Source organism: Sebastes fasciatus, chromosome 22 (genome assembly GCF_043250625.1).
Source record: "Sebastes fasciatus isolate fSebFas1 chromosome 22, fSebFas1.pri, whole genome shotgun sequence".
Lineage (NCBI taxonomy): Eukaryota > Metazoa > Chordata > Actinopteri > Perciformes > Sebastidae > Sebastes > Sebastes fasciatus.
In genome coordinates, this window is record NC_133816.1 from 25,936,751 (window position 1) to 25,955,946 (window position 19,196).

Below are 19,196 nucleotides of genomic sequence, written 5' to 3' on the forward strand. Positions count from 1 at the left end.
GTTCTGTGTTTCTGTGTTCTGTGTTTCTGTGTTTCTGTGTTTCTGTGTTTCTGTGTTTCTGTGTTTCTGTGTTTCTGTGTTCTGTGTTTCTGTGTTCTGTGTTTCTGTGTTCTGTGTTCTGTGTTTCTGTGTTTCTGTGTTTCTGTGTTCTGTGTTTCTGTGTTTCTGTGTTTCTGTGTTCTGTGTTTCTGTGTTCTGTGTTTCTGTGTTTCTGTGTTTCTGTGTTCTGTGTTTCTGTGTTTCTGTGTTTCTGTGTTCTGTGTTTCTGTGTTTCTGTTTCTGTGTTTCTGTGTTTCTGTGTTTCTGTGTTCTGTGTTTCTGTGTTCTGTGTTTCTGTGTTTCTGTTTCTGTGTTTCTGTGTTTCTGTGTTTCTGTGTTCTGTGTTTCTGTGTTCTGTGTTTCTGTGTTTCTGTTTCTCTGTTTCTGTGTTCTGTGTTTCTGTGTTCTGTGTTTCTGTGTTCTGTGTTTCTGTGTTTCTGTGTTTCTGTGTTTCTGTGTTCTGTGTTTCTGTGTTCTGTGTTTCTGTGTTTCTGTTTCTCTGTTTCTGTGTTCTGTGTTTCTGTGTTCTGTGTTTCTGTGTTCTGTGTTTCTGTGTTCTGTGTTTCTGTGTTTCTGTGTTTCTGTGTTCTGTGTTTCTGTGTTCTGTGTTTCTGTGTTCTGTGTTCTGTGTTTCTGTGTTTCTGTGTTTCTGTGTTCTGTGTTTCTGTGTTTCTGTGTTTCTGTGTTCTGTGTTTCTGTGTTCTGTGTTTCTGTGTTTCTGTGTTTCTGTGTTCTGTGTTCTGTGTTTCTGTGTTCTGTGTTTCTGTGTTTCTGTTTCTGTGTTTCTGTGTTTCTGTGTTTCTGTGTTCTGTGTTTCTGTGTTCTGTGTTTCTGTGTTTCTGTGTTTCTGTGTTTCTGTGTTCTGTGTTCTGTGTTTCTGTGTTTCTGTGTTCTGTGTTTCTGTGTTTCTGTGTTTCTGTGTTCTGTGTTTCTGTGTTTCTGTGTTTCTGTGTTCTGTGTTTCTGTGTTTCTGTGTTCTGTGTTTCTGTGTTTCTGTGTTTCTGTGTTCTGTGTTTCTGTGTTCTGTGTTTCTGTGTTTCTGTGTTTCTGTGTTTCTGTGTTCTGTGTTCTGTGTTTCTGTGTTCTGTGTTTCTGTGTTTCTGTGTTTCTGTGTTCTGTGTTTCTGTGTTTCTGTTTCTCTGTTTCTGTGTTCTGTGTTTCTGTGTTCTGTGTTTCTGTGTTCTGTGTTTCTGTGTTCTGTGTTTCTGTGTTTCTGTGTTTCTGTGTTCTGTGTTTCTGTGTTTCTGTGTTCTGTGTTTCTGTGTTTCTGTGTTCTGTGTTTCTGTGTTTCTGTGTTTCTGTGTTTCTGTGTTCTGTGTTTCTCTGTTTCTGTGTTCTGTGTTTCTGTGTTCTGTGTTTCTGTGTTTCTGTGTTTCTGTGTTCTGTGTTTCTGTGTTTCTGTGTTCTGTGTTTCTGTGTTCTGTGTTTCTGTGTTCTGTGTTTCTGTGTTTCTGTTTCTCTGTTTCTGTGTTCTGTGTTTCTGTGTTCTGTGTTTCTGTGTTTCTGTGTTCTGTGTTCTGTGTTCTGTGTTTCTGTGTTCTGTGTTTCTGTGTTTCTGTGTTTCTGTGTTTTGTGTTTCTGTGTTTCTGTGGATAAAAGCAACGCATCAATACGTTTTAATATTCTTTAACTATTTCACTACAGAATCTGATAAACGTATTTTCAAATCAAACTTCTTCTGCGTTGAGAATGTGACGTCACGCAGAGTTTAGACTCTAAATGGAACCGGTTCAATCATGAGAAACTAACGAATCTGTTTTCTTTAAGAGTCGTCTCTGCCGTGCACGGAGGAAGTGATGCCGTGCGGCGACACGTGCGACCGCCGTCTGTCGTGTGGGAAACACACCTGTTCCATGAGGTGTCACCGAGGGAGCTGCGAGACCTGCAGACAGGTAGGACAGAGAACGCCGTGACATCAGGAACCCAGCAGCAGAGATATACGCTTCTGCCATTTTGGACTGAAAGCGACGCCAGTAAAACTATATAAACACACTGAACCTGTATCTCCGTCCAACAGGAGGTGGAGAAGGAGTGCAGGTGTGGGAAATACAGGAGGTTGATGTCGTGTCATAAGGAATACCTGTGTGACTCCAAATGTCCAAAAACCAGAAGCTGCCAGAGACACCAGTGCAGGAGGAAGGTCAGTACATCATCATCATCATCACTTCATCATCTTCATCATCATCATCACATCATCATCATCACTACTTCATCATCATCACTTCATCTGTCCGTTAGTTTATATATAGACCTCTTCTCTGTTAGTGACCATGACGAGCTATTCAGTGTGCACCGTGACGTCACCCACTGGTTTGTGGACGACCGTTTTGAAGCCTCGAGTTCGCCATTTTGTCCGTCTCCATCTTGGTTTCGTCTCCATCTTGGTTTTCGTCCGTCTCCATCTTGGTTTCGTCCCTCAGTCTCCAGGATCACCGGTGTTAGTTGAGAAAGTTACCACTACCCAACGGGAGCAGATGGTTTAGTGTTCCGTTGTCCTCCAGCTGCGTGGTTCTGTCTGTCTGTGTCTTCCTGTGGTGTAAATGTCACAGCGATGTTATCTAATCTGATTGTTAAAGGTTGACTGTCAGATCTGTGTGTGATGTGACAGGACGAGCTCATAACATCTGATTTCCATCTGTGTGGATTCAAAAGGACGTGGATCACTTTAATGTCGTCAGAATGTCACCTGGGAGGTTTTTACCTGGAGGTGCTTTTAGCTCCGTTTGAAGAGAGGACCTCCTCCACCGTGGAGAGAAACTGATGAATATGAAGTAAAGAGAAGTCAACGCTGGAATCAGTTTAATTAAACACAGACTCCCATGATGCCTTGTGTTTCAGTGCTGCCCTGGTAACTGCCCTGCGTGTGACCAGAGCTGTGGTCGGACTCTGGGCTGTCGCAACCACAAGTGTCCCTCTGGCTGTCACCAAGGTAACGCACGCACGCACGCACACACGCACACACACACACACACGCACGCACGCACGCACACGCACACACACACACGCACGCACGCACACACACACACGCACACACACGCACACACACACACACACACCAAACAACCAAACAACCAAACCTCAGAGTAGAAACACTCGGTTTCAATCAGAAGTCCTGCATTCACACAACAACGCCGCTGCCGTATCTGAGCCTCGATGACGTCATGTTGAGTGTTGATGGAGCTGCTGTATATCCTGTTACTGATCCATCCAGACTCCAACGCCATAGCAACAGCAGCTGAGACTCATGGGTATCGTAGTATTTAGAGCCGTCCACAAAACATCTTTCTGAACCTGAAGTCTGGATCATTAAAAGTCTTTGTTAATAATCACAGAGGCCTCGGTGTCAGCTGTTATCTGCGTGGCGATGCGTCGGCGGCGGTGCGACCTTCTATCCGTTTCCCCCTGAAAGGTCAGAACAGCCAATCAGCACGCAGACGCACAAACAAACTATCTTTAATCTATTCAGCAAATCACCAGGCAGGCGGACGCATAAATTAATCTTTTTTTTATCGTCCAGTCAGGAAACAATAGACGCAGGAAGCGGCGTGTTATTATGCAAACAAACACGCTTTAATAAAAGGGATTAGTGTTGGCAGGAAGCAGAGGTCAACGTTTTCCCTCATTCAAATGTGTCTGTCAACACACACACACACACACACACACACACACTTCAGGAGGTGTTATGGGTTCCTGAATCTGACCTTTGACCTCCGACCAGCTGTGCCTCCCTCAACAGATCACAACGTATCTGACAGACGATGATGTGACGTGACGTCCGGTGTGTTCTGAACCAGACTCGTCATATTAATAAGCATTAAGTTGTTTTCCTGCAGCGTTTCGGCTGCAGGCTTCACTAATGAACCAGATTGATTTAGACCTTTAATAGAGTTATTTAATAATGTGAGAACCGTCGTGGAGGCGTGGCTCCGGTTATATCACACCGTGAAGGTTTTATCTGTATCAGCTGTCTCTCTCGGTGCTATCTGCTGGTAAACACTCTTCCTAGAAGCCAGGCAGAGAGAGTCGACTGATGAAGTACAGACTTTATCGGCGTGACCACATTCCGATAAACTCACTTACAGGAAATACACAACCGAGTCTCCATTAAAGTGTTTTTATGCTGGAGGTGTCTCTCCTGTCTCTCGTGTCCTTCAGGTAGCTGTTATCCGTGTCCGGAGACGGTGGAGGTCAGGTGTACCTGCGGTTCGTCCGTCTTGGCCGTCCCCTGTGGACGAGAACGGAGCACCAAACCGCCGCGCTGCAAAGAGACCTGCAGGTGAACATCCACCAGACGACCCCCCCCCCCACACCTGTTCCCTCTCACCTGAACCTCTCATTATAACTCCTCCGTGTCCTCCAGGTGTCCTCCGTCCTGCCACCACCCGACCAGAGAGACGCACCGCTGCCACCCGGCGCCCTGCCCCCCCTGCAGACAGCCCTGCCTGCTGCCGCTGCCGCGCTGCAGCCACACCTGTCCTCAGCCCTGCCACGACCGCGTGCTGGTCAAGTCCCAACAGGTACGCTGCTGCCGCCGTGCACCAACACGTGCACCGACACGTGCACCAACAGGTCCACCGACAGGTCCACCAGTAGGACGGGAAATATCAAGCTGGGCTAGCCTAGCTTAGCATAAAGACTGGAAACAGCTAACTTAGCTTAGCATAAAGACTGGAAACAGCTAGCCTAGCTTAGCATAAAGACTGGAAACAGCTAACTTAGCTTAGCATAAAGACTGGAAACAGCTAACTTAGCTTAGCATAAAGACTGGAAACAGCTAACTTAGCTTAGCATAAAGACTGGAAACAGCTAACCTAGCTTAGCATAAAGACTGGAAACAGCTAACTTAGCTTAGCATAAAGACTGGAAACAGCTAACTTAGCTTAGCATAAAGACTGGAAACAGCTAACTTAGCTTAGCATAAAGACTGGAAACAGCTAACTTAGCTTAGCATAAAGACTGGAAACAGCTAGCCTTCTAGCTCTTCTAAAGCTGATTAACATTTATATACTTTACTTACTTCATTAATATTAATAATAATAATAATACAACTTAATTTATTAATTTAAGATCTCAATGATCCTCTGGTAAACTCACAAACTACCCATCAGTAAACAACAACATGAAATCAATATAGAAAGTACTCACATATTATAATATAGATTATGTATTTCAGCAGGCGACTGATGAAGTGTTTCTTTATCAGTGGATGTCAGACTGGATGATGAAGAGTGTGTATATCAGTCTTTATTATTATCGGTGGTGTTTCCTGTTTCCTGTCAGACAGAGTGAATGATGTTAGTTGAACATCTGGAACATCTGGATGTCTTCCTGATAAACTCGTTGTGTATTTTTAGGTGCAGCTAGCCGGTCCGTGGGAGCAGCCGTCCGAACCGGCGTTCGTTCAGAAAGCTCTGCCGTGTCCGCCGTGTCAAGTACCCATAGCAACGTAGGTCCAACACACACACACACACACACACACACACACACACACACACACAGTACCCATACCGACGTAGGTCCAACACACACGATGCATTCAGTAGAACAGTTCTAGTGTCATCAGCCTCTTCATCTGTTCATACACAGAGAGTAGAAGCTGTGATATTTCTGTGGAGGTTAAACTTGCAGTATGTTAATATGAAAACATGATGTATGGCGGTACGAGCGGCGCTACGAGCGGCGCTACGAGCGGCGCTACGAGGAGCGCTACGAGGAGCGGTACGAGGAGCGGTACGAGCGGCGGTACTGCTGGAGAACAGAGTAAAATGAAACTAAACAGCAGGTTGAGTCTCAGTGTGTCGGCTGCTTCGGTCCCGTCACGGATCATTAGACCTGAGATTAAGAAACACACTGCATGCTGGGTGTTGTCTGTTGTGTGTTGTGAGTGTGTTGTGGGTGTGTTGTGAGTGTGTTGTGAGTGTGTGGAGAACAGTTGTGTGTGCCAGCTGCCTGCAGCTCAGTGACGCAGTGGACGACCAACACCAACCATCTGTGTGTGTTGATGTTGAGGAAACTCAGGCCAACAGACACAAACAGGACAGACTCTGAATCTCTGTGTGTGTGTGTCTGTGTGTGTGTGTGTGTGTGTGCGTGTGCGCGTGCGTGCGTGTGTGTGGTATTAATGTGTAAATAAATGCATCTTAAAGTGTCAACAGACGACTTTTCAAGACGACCAGAGATGGGATATATAACAGAATCCAGTCGGTGAAGTTTCACGTTCGTTTGTTTCTGGCTGCTGAAACAAACGAACGTCTCTTTGTTTCAGACAAAGAGACGTTTGAACCAGAGACTGTATATAAAGATAGAGTATTAACTGTTCAGTTTGTCTCTCTGTGTCTTTCAGGACGTGTTTTGGAGAACATGAGGTAAGAACCTTCATGTTGTCTCCCAGTTTAACCAGTTTATCACCAGTTCATCTCTAACACACAAACCACAGCCTTCGTCTCTAGATTGATCATTTCCTCCTCTCCTCCCTTATCCGTCTTCTCCGTCTCGTTGTCTATTATTAGTTAATCGCTCTGACCTCCTCCTCGTTCACTCCTCACTCGTCTCCTCTGTCCTTCTCTGTCTCCTCTCTCTGTCTGTTCGTCTCCTCTGTCCTTCTCTGTCTCCTCTCTCTGTCTGTTCGTCTCCTCTGTCCTTCTCTGTCTCCTCTCTCTGTCTGTTCGTCTCCTCTGTCCTTCTCTGTCTCCTCTCTCTGTCTGTTCGTCTCCTCTGTCCTTCTCTGTCTCCTCTCTCTGTCTGTTTGTCTCCTCTGTCCTTCTCTGTCTCCTCTCTCTCTCTGTTCGTCTCCTCTGTCCTTCTCTGTCTCCTCTCTCTCTCTGTTCGTCTCCTCTGTCCTTCTCTGTCTCCTCTCTCTCTCTCTCTGTTCGTCTCCTCTGTCCTTCTCTCTCTCTCACTCTCTCTCTCTCTCTGTTCGTCTCCTGTGTCCTTCTCTGTCTCCTCTCTCTCTCTCTCTCTCTGTTCGTCTCCTCTGTCCTTCTCTGTCTCCTCTCTCTGTCTGTTCGTCTCCTCTGTCCTTCTCTGTCTCCTCTCTCTCTCTGTTTGTCTCCTCTGTCCTTCTCTGTCTCCTCTCTCTGTCTGTTCGTCTCCTGTGTCCTTCTCTGTCTCCTCTCTCTCTCTGTTTGTCTCCTCTGTCCTTCTCTGTCTCCTCTCTCTCTCTCTCTGTTCGTCTCCTGTATCCTTCTCTGTCTCCTCTCTCTCTCTCTGTTCGTCTCCTCTGTCCTTCTCTGTCTCCTCTCTCTCTCTTTCTGTTCGTCTCCTCTGTCCCTCTCCTGCTCTTCATCCCATTTAGCTGTTCAGTATTCATCACACACTCGTCCACCTTGAGACGAGTCTTAATAAAGACGTCTCTCTGTCTGTCTGTGTCCGTCAGGTCAGCCCGGTGCCGTGTCATCGCCAGGGTCGATTCTCCTGTAAACGACCTTGCGGACGACCTTTGACCTGCGGAAACCACACCTGCAGCAGGGAGTGTCACCTGGTTACCCACGGCAACAAGGTGATGACCTCCTTAGGATGTTTATTGATGCCAAAAGTCATTATGACATCATAGAACGTACATGTTAGGGCTGTAAAAGATAACGTGATAACGTACTCTCTCTGTCTCTCTCTCTCTGTCTGTCTGTCTGTCTGTCTGTCTGTCTCTCTCTCTCTGTCTCTGTCTCTCTCTCTCTCTCTCTCTCTCTCTCTCTCTCTCTCTCTCTCTCTCTCTGTCCCTCTGTCCCTCTGTCCCTCTGTCTCTCTCTCTCCGTCTCTGCAGTGCGAGGTGTGTGACGAGAGCTGCTCTAAGCCCCGCCCCCCCAGCTGTCCTCACCCCTGCTCCCGTCCCTGTCACCCCGGCAACTGTCCCACCTGCAGCCAGATGATCCGCCAACGCTGCCACTGCAAGATCAGCATGCTCTACGTGGAGTGCACGTCAGTACACGCAACGCTTTCATCCACGTCACATGACCGTTGTCTCCTTGTTGTTTAACATTATTAGTCCACTGATTAATTCACAGTTAACAACTTGGTTAGGTTTAGGAAAAGATTGTGTTTCAGGTTAAAATAACTGCAAAAGTGATGCTACTTAAGTACGGAAGTTACGTAACAAACTACGGAAGTGCCGTTACATAAGTACGAAAGTTACGTAACAAACTACGGAAGTGGCGTTACATAAGTACGAAAGTTATGTAACAAACTACGGAAGTGGCGTTAAGTACAAAAGTTGCATAACAAACTACGGAAGTGGCGTTACATAAGTACGAAAGTTACGTAACAAACTACGGAAGTGGCGTTACATAAGTACGAAAGTTATGTAACAAACTACGGAAGTGGCGTTAAGTACAAAAGTTGCATAAAAAACTACGGAAGTGCCGTTACATAAGTACGAAAGTTACGTAACAAACTACGGAAGTGGCGTTACTTAAATACGGAAGTTACGTAACAAACTACGGTAATGATGTTACATAAGTACTGAAGTTACGTAACAAACTACGGAAGTGGCGTTACTTAAGTACAGAAGTTACGTAGAAAACTACGAAAATGGTGTTAAGTACAAAAGTTACATAACAGACTATGGAAGCAGCGTTACTTAAGTAAGGAAGTTACGTAACAAACTACGGCAGTGGCGTTACTTAAATACGGAAGTTACGTAACAAACTACAGAAGTAGCGTTACTTAAGTACAAAAGTTACGTAACAAACTACGGAAGTGGCGTTACTTAAATACGGAAGTTACGTAACAAACTACAGAAGTGGCGTTACATAAGTACGAAAGTTACGTAACAAACTACGGAAGTGGCGTTAAGTACAAAAGTTGCATAACAAACTACGGAAGTGCCGTTACATAAGTACGAAAGTTACGTAACAAACTACGGAAGTGGCGTTACTTAAATACGGAAGTTACGTAACAAACTACGGTAATGATGTTGCATGAGTACTGAAGTTACGTAACAAACTACGGAAGTGGCGTTACTTAAGTACTGAAGTTACGTAACAAACTACGGAAGTGATGTTACATAAGTACAGAAGTTACGTAACAAACTACAGAAGTGACGTTACTTAAGTACGGAAGTTACGTAGAAAACTACGAAAGTGGTGTTAAGTACAAAAGTTACGTAACAGACTATGGAAGCAGCGTTACTTAAGTAAGGAAGTTACGTAACAAACTACGGCAGTGGCGTTACATAAGTACAGACGTTACGTAACAAACTACGGAAGCGGCGTTACTTAAGTACGGAAGTTACGTAACAAACTACGGCAGTGGCGTTACATAAGTACAGACGTTACGTAACAAACTACGGAAGCAGCGTTACTTAAGTAAGGAAGTTACGTAACAAACTACGGCAGTGGCGTTACATAAGTACGGACGTTACGTAACAAACTACGGAAGCGGCGTTACTTAAGTACGGAAGTTACGTAACAAACTAAAGAAGTGGCGTTACATAAGTACGGACGTTACGTAACAAACTACGGAAGTGGCGTTGTTTAAGTACGGAAGTTACGTGACAAATAAGTCAACGTTTGAGTTAAAATAACTACGGAAGTGGCGTTACTTAAGAGTTGATTTTCGTGGGATATATACGAACATATACAGATATAAACAGTGCATTACTTTTCGTAGGTTTAGCTACGAACTTTGTACGAGAACAGCCTGAGTGAAGTTCTGTTCGCGGCTAATGTAGACGTTAAAACGAGAGTCACATATGTTACTGTGGATTTATAGTGAGTTTCAGCTCATTGTTTATCTTCACTGTTCTGGTTGACTCTCACGGCTCTCATCGCGTTGTGTAATCTGTACACTGAATGTGAGAAGACTGTTTTTGTCTGTGTAGGAAGTTGACATCAGCTGATGAACAGACGAAGGTGGCGTTGGGCTCCTGCAACAACCAGTGTCCTAAAGAGGTGAACACAAACACACACACACACACACACACACACACACACACACACACACCGTCCATCTACGGAGACCTCTACTTGGGCCCCATTGCATCATGGGACTTGTTTATCAGTATTTGGAAGTGGCCTCTCATTCCTGTGTGACAACATGCTGGAAGAACTCTCACTGTTTCCCTCCTTTGATTCTTCTGTGTTCCTTTACGTCCCGATCAATAATCAATAATCGGCGGTGTCATGGTGTCATGGCAACAGTAACACGATACAATAATCAATTCAGCTCTGTGGCGCCAGACGACACCCGCTCACACACCAAGTGTATCTGTGAGTGTGTTTTACTTTCACCTGGGAATGATTTAGCTGTTTCACTCTGTCACTTACTGGCACTGACACACACACACACACACACACACACACACACACACACAGTCAGATGTTTGTTTGAAGTGTGTGTTAGTGTGTGTTAGAGTGTGTGTTTTCACAGTGTGCAGTAACTAGAGCTCTTAAAAGCCTCGACTCTCTCTCCGAGCTGGAATAACAAACACAACCAGTGGAAGGTTTGATTGATTCTGACGGACTCAGCTGATCAAACTTACTTTTTGTTTCACTTCAGTTCAACAATCAACATGTTTGGAAAATAAATAAACTAGTGTTTTTCTTTTATATCATTTACTACGTCTGGATATGAAAGATTGTAAAGATAGGAGATGGTTAGTAGTGCGCTTTATCCGGACACTGCGTGCTGTGTCGGCACACTATCGGCACGCTGTGCGCTTTATCGGGACACTGCGTTTTATCGGCGCGCTGTGTCGGCACACTATCGGCACGCTGTGCGCTTTATCGGGACACTGCGTTTTATCGGCACACTGCGCGCTGTGTCGGCACACTATCGGCACGCTGTGCGCTTCATTGGGACACTGCGTGCTGTGTCGGCACACTATCGGGACGCTGTGCGCTTTATCGGGACACTGCGTTTTATCGGCGCGCTGTGTCGGCACACTATCGGGACGCTGTGCGCTTTATCGGGACACTGCGTTTTATCGGCGCGCTGTGTCGGCACACTATCGGCACGCTGTGCGCTTCATTGGGACAGTGAGCTTTATCGGCATATTGTGCGTTTAATCGGTAGACTCTGCGCTTCATCATGACACAGTCCACTTTATCGGCCCACTGCGCACTTTATTGCGACATTGCATCCTTTATCGGGATGCTGTGCGGCACCACCGATGAAACACTCCTGCTTTTTTATTATTTGTTATCATTTTGTTTCTGGGTATGAAGTTCTTTCTTCCTGCTCCAGGATGCAGACGGCTGGTTCTGAGTCCTAGTCTTCAGTTTGAAGAGAGATTTAGAGCTGAAAGACAAACAGACCGATGTAAACGGTCGGTTTCATGTTTCCTCTGCTGAGGACCAGAGACTCTGACTGCTGTCGGTGTGTTTCTTCTCTCTTCGTTCCAGCTGAGCTGCGGACATCGCTGTAAGCAGGTGTGTCATCCAGGTGTGTGTGCAGAGAAATGTCAGCAGAAGGTGAAGCTCAGGTGTCCCTGCAGGAGGATCAAGAAGGTACGCACACATTACACAGTATCCACGGAAACACTTCACAGCAGTGTGAGCTTTGTGCGTTTATATAACTGTGTGTGTGTGTGCAGGAGTTCCCGTGCTCGCCGTCCGATCAGTGTGTGGTTCAGTGTGACGACTCCTGCAGAGACCAGCAGAGGAAAGTCAGCCAGGTACACAAACACCAACCTCAGTTTCTAAGTCTCTTAGAAGGGGATGATTCTACTTTATTTCATGATCTGGTGTTTAAAGAGTTAACAACCATCACGATACATGGTCATATTGAATCTCAATACTTGTGTTTGTGTGTGTTTGTGCTCAGGTGAAGGAGGCGGAGCAGAAAGCAGCTCAGGAGGAGGAGCAGAAGAAACTTCAGGTGAGTCTGGAGACACGTTCATCATCACGTTATTCACTGCTACATGAACAGTGTATATATATATACATATATATATACATCCTGCTAGTCAGTGTATTAGTACAGTAAAAGAAAGTACAGAAACAAATCTAAAATAACCCTTTCAGTGTGGTGTATTACGAATATACGCTTTATCGGGACACCGTGCGCTTTATTGAGACACTGAGCCTTTTATCGAGTTTTATCGTAAAATGCTGTGCTTTATCCTAACATGGTGTATTAACAATATGTGCTTTATCGGGACACTGAGCCTTTTTTTTGGGACACTGCGCGCTTTATTGAAACACTGGTGCTTTGAGACACTGAGCCTTTTATCGGGTTTTATCGTCACATGCTGTGTTTTATCAAAACATTGTGTGTTACGAATATGCGCTTTATCGGGACACCGCGCGCTTTATCGGGACACTGTGCGCTTTATTGAGACACTGAGCCTTTTATGGGGTTTTATCGTAACATGCTGCGTTTTATTGTAACATTGTGTATGAATATTATGTACGAATATGCGCTTTATCGGGACACCGTGCGCTTTATTGAGACACTGAGCCTTTTATCGAGTTTTATCGTAAAATGCTGTGCTTTATCCTAACATGGTGTATTAACAATATGTGCTTTATCGGGACACTGAGCCTTTTTTTTGGGACACTGCGCGCTTTATTGAAACACTGGTGCTTTGAGACACTGAGCCTTTTATCGGGTTTTATCGTCACATGCTGTGTTTTATCAAAACATTGTGTGTTACGAATATGCGCTTTATCGGGACACCGCGCGCTTTATCGGGACACTGTGCGCTTTATTGAGACACTGAGCCTTTTATGGGGTTTTATCGTAACATGCTGCGTTTTATTGTAACATTGTGTATGAATATTATGTACGAATATGCGCTTTATCGGGACACTGCAGGAAAGAACGTAGATGGATCCGCCCTTTAAATAATAACTGCGTCAATAAACCTTCATTCATCATTAATACTAACTTTCTATTGAGCCTCAGTTTCACAGTTTTTAAGCTTTAATAAGTATTTCATCTTTGAAACCACCATGAAAGGGTTAATAATGATTGTTTTGATAATGTGGCGTTAAATCGTGAAGAGTTTTTAATCTATGATCACAGTAATTCAAACTTAATAACAGGTCTTAGTTAATGAGGTTTTAAGCGGCGTCTGAATGTGTGTTCAGGAGGAGCTGGAGGCGTTTGAGAAGCGCCAGCAGCGAGGAGGTCGGAGGAGTAAGAAGCGAGGGAGGAGGGAGGAGGTGGATGACGAGGGGGGGAGGGTGGCGAGGTGGTGGAGGAGGTGCGCTGCCTTCGTCCTCGTCCCGCTGGGCGGAGCTCTGCTGGCCGCCGCCGCCTACCACCTCCTGACCACGCCCTGAAGCAACACGTTAACACACATGTGTTTCTATTTTCACTCTCTTTTATTTAACTCTGTTTCCTGCTCGTTTTGATTCTGTACATTAACGAAGTCCTTGTATCGGATTGCTGTTTTTTCATCGTAGTAGTTTTAATTTAGTTTCTTTAATGAAGGTCGGGTGTGATTTAAAGTTTCCTTACCAATACCAACAAAAAACACTTTAAAACATTTAAATGATTCAACGAACGGTGATAAAGATCTGAATTTGAGCTGATTAGTTACTTAATAGATTTATTCTGTCAGTTATTTTGTTGAATTAATCGATTGGTCAAACAGATGAAAATGGTGAGAAGTATCACGATATAGAGCTAAATGTGACATCATCAAATGTCTCGTCAAAATCTCAAAGAAAAATGTTTTTATTGAAACGTTAAAACAAAGAAAAGTTGTGACTTCTCACATTTTCTTTTGTTTGATTAATCGACTAATGGTTACAGCTGTAGTCTGAACACGCCCACGTTTTAACCCGTACCATTAAAAGATCATGTCTTACTTTACAATCTTTTACTTCTGAAATCCTGAAATGTTAAAAAATGTTGTTTCTTCTCTTTTTTTGCTTTTTCTTTGTCAAATATTTGAAAAATAAAATGTATAAAACTGTAAATGTTGAATGGTTTCACCGTCACTGTCCTCCTGCTGAACGTAAAAGGTTTGTTGTTTATAATGATTTTGAATGTAAGGTAACACTTCATAATAACCATCATTTATAAATGGAAAATTGATAATTAATTAAACTGAGTTAATAGTTATTTTACTGATAATGAAATGATTATTAATATTGTTTAATAATTATTAGTAATGCTATAATTTGTTATTTTAACAGTTTATTGTGGCACATTTTATCTACTATATATAAAAGTATTTGTTAATGATTACAAAATTAATTGTAAACATTTAGGAAATTGTTTGTAAAACATCTATAAATATTATTTAGATAGATAGTTAACACTTTGTTAATGGTTAATAATTGGTTTGTTAAAGCATCTATAAGCATTATTTAGATAGTTCATATTTTGTTAATGGTTAACGTCTTGTAAACGTCTATAAACATTATTTGGATGACTATTATAAAGTTGCAAATGATGATTATAATAAATTGTTAGATGCTTAATAAATACTTTGTAAATATGTATAAACATTAATTAACTAAATAGTTAACACTTTGTTAATTGTTAATAATTGGTTTCTGGTCCATCTATCTGTAATGTTTATAGATGTTTTACAAACGATATGTTAAAGGTTTACAAATCATTTGGTAATTAACAAATACTTAATATAGTATATAAAATGTTATAAGGTGTTCAAAAATAAACTGGTATTAGTGTACTAATGTAATAAAAAATTTAATGTCTCTTATCAGCTATGATACAATATATCATTTATAAAGTAATTATTTCATATTACACAAACTTATGATAAAATAAATTAATTATAAATTACTAATTACTAATTATTAGTAAACATTAATTATCATTTCATTGTCTGTTAACAGTAAAATAACTTAACTAAGTTTAATTAACTATCAATTTAGCATTTATAAATGATGGTTATTATAAAGTGTTCTAAATGTAATAATTGATTCAGAAACAGCCGTATTGATCGCGCCCCGCTCAGCGTTTTCTATCAGTTGTGGAACAGGAAATGAGCTGGATGTGTTTACAGCAGTGAGCAGAGAGGAGGCGCCGTTCCTCCAGAGCTGACGCTAGTTTGTACGCCGTCCCTGAGAGGTTGATCCGTTAACAAGGCTTCTAGAATTGTCACAAACGTTAACGGAATGTTGAAGGAGCTTTTGATACTTTTGGAACTTGAAAGTTCTAAACGGAGCTTTGAGGTGATGAGGGGAAAAAATGTCCCCACAATTCAAAAGGTCCTCACATGGAGAGTCTCTGGACTGTAATTGGTCCTCACATAGATAGAAGTACAAGAAACACACACACACACACACACACACACACACACAAGTTGTGTAGAGAGTGTTTTGGGGATTTAAGACGCACACAGAGGCACGAGGCTCAAGTCCCAGCATGCACCTGGCTGTGATCTGAGTTTAATCCCATGTTTTAGAGAGAGAGAGACTCCAAGGGAGAGAGGTAGAGAGAGAGAGAGAGACTCCAAGGGAGAGAGGTAGAGAGAGAGAGAGAGACTCTGAGGGAGAGAGAGGGAGAGTAGAGAGAGAGAGAGAGACTCTGAGGGAGAGAGGTAGAGAGAGAGAGAGAGACTCTGAGGGAGAGAGGTAGAGAGAGAGAGAGAGACTCTGAGGGAGAGAGGTAGAGAGAGAGAGAGAGACTCTGAGGGAGAGAGAGGGAGAGTAGAGAGAGAGAGAGAGACTCTGAGGGAGAGAGGTAGAGAGAGAGAGAGAGACTCTGAGGGAGAGAGGTAGAGAGAGAGAGAGAGACTCTGAGGGAGAGAGGTAGAGAGAGAGAGAGAGACTCTGAGGGAGAGAGAGAGCGACAGAGGGAGAGAGACTCTGAGGGAGAGAGAGAGGGGTCGAGAGAGAAGGAGAGAGGAGAGAGGAGAGAGAGAGAGAGAGAGAGTAGAGACCAGAGAGGAGGGGGGAGGAGGAGGAGTCAGCTTGTCTCTGTAACAGGAGCAGCAGTTGGAGGTGATGGTCTGTCTCTCGGCTCCATCGGGTCATGTTGTCCTGCCCGCGTGTCACCTTCAGCGGAGCAGCAGCGACGGTGAGTCTCTATTCTATTCTATTCTATTCTATTCTATTCTATTCTATCCTGTAGACCTGACAGCAGCTCTGACCGGCTGCTGCTGCCCTTCACTCTGTCCTCTCTCTGTCTGTCCTCTGTCTCTGTCTCTGTCTGTCTCTGTCTCTGTCTCTGTCTGTCTCTGTCTCTGTCTGTCCTCTGTCCTCTGTCTCTGTCTCTGAAAGCTGCTGTGTTGTCTCACCTCTAATAGTTAAAAGATCATTAAGAAACTCTTAATGAATCCATTAATAAACTGATGTAGAGCTGTAACTAATAATCACTTTAATCGATTATTTTCTCTATTAATCACTCCGTTAATATGAACTCTGCTTCTGAATAGAGCTGCAAAATAAATACTTCATTATTGATTGTTTAATTAAAAAAATATAAAATAATTATTAAATAAAGAATGGTATATAAAATGTAGTTGAAAATGTCCAATTTTATAGAGGTAAAAATGAATGTCTTTTTTTCTTTGTCCGACCAACACAAAATATAAATAAATTCAGTTTGCTGTTATGGAATTAATTGATTATTTTCTTGATTAATTACTTGTCCTATAAAACGTGTTTGTAACATATAACAGTCCAACTGTTACAGTTAATATGAACTCTGCTTATGAATAGAGCTGCAAACTATTATTTTCATTATCGATTTAATAAAAATAATTATTAATCATTTCAAAAATTAAATAAATAAATAATTATTAAATAAATAATGTTCTATAAAATGTAAGAAAACATTTGAAAATGTCCATCACAATTTTCTAGAAGCTAAAAATGAGTCTTTAAATGTCTCTTTTTGTCCGACCAAGACTTCAAAATACAAATAAATTCAGTGTAGTATTATGGAATTGTTGAATTGTTGCTCGACGTATGACTTAAACAATTATTAAAATAATTTATTCTCTGTTGCTCGACTTGATCGACTAATCGATGCAGCTTTAAAACTCTGTCAGACTGAAGAAGCAGTTAAAAAGAAAAGTACATGAGGATAGCATTATTTATTTTTTACCAGGGATGTACAGATACCAGATCAGATATCGGGCCGATACTGACTCTAATAGTTGATCAGATATCGGGCCGATACTGACTCTAATAGCTGATCAGATATCGGGCCGATACTGACTCTAAAAGCTGATCAGATATCGGGCCGATACTGACTCTAATAGCTGATCAGATATCGGGCCGATACTGACTCTAATAGCTGATCAGATATCGGGCCGATACTGACTCTAAAAGCTGATCAGATATCGGGCCGATACTGACTCTAATAGCTGATCAGATATCGGGCCGATACTGACTCTAATAGCTGATCAGATATCGGGCCGATACTGACTCTAATAGCTGATCAGATATCGGGCCGATACTGACTCTAATAGCTGATCAGATATCGGGCCGATACTGACTCTAATAGCTGATCAGATATCGGGCCGATACTGACTCTAATAGCTGATCAAATATCAGGCCGATACTGACTAATAGCTGATCAGGTATCGGGCCGATACTGACTCTAATAGCTGATCAGATATCGGGCCAATGAGTCGGATCTATTCACTTCTATGTTTTTTTACTATAAACATTATTAACTGGAATTTAAATTCCTGTTTACGTTTTGACCGATCTGTTGCTGAATTAAACATAATCACATGTTCACATTTGAACTGTAATTCCTGTTAGTTTAGAAGATGTTTGACCAAGTTGCTGATGTTTGATTTATTATTTTAATAATACATCATTAAATAGATATGTATTTATCGGTCACATTTTGCTTTACAAAGTTAAGAAATCAACGTTTAAGTCCGGTCTGATGTTACACATAACAGAATGATAACAGTCACTTCCACACAGTGAAACATAAAGCTCATTAATTACATTAAAATAATGATAATTAAAAACCCAAAGTCCAGCTATCGGAAAGTCGGATTAGTGCATCCCTGTTTTTTACATTTATTTATAGAAGCTGTCAGATAAAAAAAGGCACCTTCATACATAATTAAAATGATTAGTGCAGCTCTAATGTGACGCTCAAACAGCCCTCGTCATTAACACTAATCACTGCTGGTTGACTTAAATCATTTAAGGAGACAGAAACGAACTAAGCCTGTAATTAAATTAATACAACTTTTCTTGATTAATCGTTTTTAAAATGTCAGAAAAATGTGAAAAATGTCCAGAAAATGTCGTCTTCAGATGTCTTGATTTGTCCGACCAACCGTCCAAAACATTCAGTTTACATAAAGTGAGTTAATCACGTAAGACAAAGAAAATTATTTATTTATTCTCTGAACAAATTGTTAAATTAAAACTCACTTTGATGAACTTGATTAATCATTTTACCTGTAAAATTTCAGAAAATAGTGAACAATGTTATAACTTCCCTCAGTCCAAGAAGACGTCTTCAGATGTCTCGTTTTGTCCGTCCAACCGTCCAAAAACACAAATATTCAGCTTATCATGTAAGACAAAAAAAAAGACAATTGTTCTCCGGACAAATGATTTCAGTGAAATGTGCGAACAGAAGGCGGTTTGTTATTGGTTGTTGTTATAATAAATAAAGTGATATGTTCAATGTTTACTTACTAATAAATGTTTAATTATATTATATATAACATCAGGTTTTATTCCACAGCAGAACAATACAAATAACAATAACCTGTAACTGTGACGACTTATCAGTTATTCTACTATTACTGATTAAACTGAATATAATTATGTTTCAGAAGTTCATCTAATTAATTAATTAATTAATGAATGGATCAATGATTTAGATAATCAGGTAGTGATGTTAAAGTTCAAGTAGATATTTTAGGTCTGAAAAGTGAATATTTGCTGTTTTTTTTTTGTCTTTTATGGAAACAAACTGAATATCTTCAAGTTTTGGATCGTTTGTTGCAGTTTTTTTTAAATATATAAACTAAATTATTACCTGATTAATCGAGAAAATAAGAGAAGATAAAAAGAATAGCTGTTAGTTTGCAGCTCAGTTCAGAAACAGAAAAAGTAACAAACAGTTAAACAAAAACGTACAAATCTCACATAGACGGTATTTTAGTTATTGTTGTTTTTGGAATCTTTTCTGACGGTTTGTATAATATATATTATTATTATTATTATTGAGGGTAAAAATGATTAAAATCGTCTCGATAACTTCTGTTATGATTATTATTAATATAATTATTATTTGGTTGCTGCGTATTTGTG

General features: G+C 41.7%; 1 protein-coding gene across 1 annotated transcript in view; it reads left to right on the forward strand.

The window, feature by feature from the left end:
- The window catches only part of nfxl1 (nuclear transcription factor, X-box binding-like 1), a 296,805-nt gene extending 282,904 nt beyond the window's left edge, over window positions 1–13,901 (forward strand). The window contains exons 12-25 of the mRNA XM_074623675.1: window positions 1,807–1,931; window positions 2,057–2,179; window positions 2,878–2,968; window positions 4,195–4,315; window positions 4,400–4,556; window positions 5,394–5,485; window positions 6,383–6,404; window positions 7,415–7,537; window positions 7,799–7,953; window positions 9,854–9,923; window positions 11,376–11,480; window positions 11,567–11,647; window positions 11,797–11,850; window positions 13,065–13,901. Of these exons, the coding sequence (XP_074479776.1) occupies window positions 1,807–1,931; window positions 2,057–2,179; window positions 2,878–2,968; window positions 4,195–4,315; window positions 4,400–4,556; window positions 5,394–5,485; window positions 6,383–6,404; window positions 7,415–7,537; window positions 7,799–7,953; window positions 9,854–9,923; window positions 11,376–11,480; window positions 11,567–11,647; window positions 11,797–11,850; window positions 13,065–13,259 (1,514 nt within the window). The 3' untranslated portion in view covers window positions 13,260–13,901. The remainder of the gene's footprint in view (window positions 1–1,806; window positions 1,932–2,056; window positions 2,180–2,877; window positions 2,969–4,194; window positions 4,316–4,399; window positions 4,557–5,393; window positions 5,486–6,382; window positions 6,405–7,414; window positions 7,538–7,798; window positions 7,954–9,853; window positions 9,924–11,375; window positions 11,481–11,566; window positions 11,648–11,796; window positions 11,851–13,064) is intronic.
- Window positions 13,902–19,196: the final 5,295 nt, after the last annotated feature.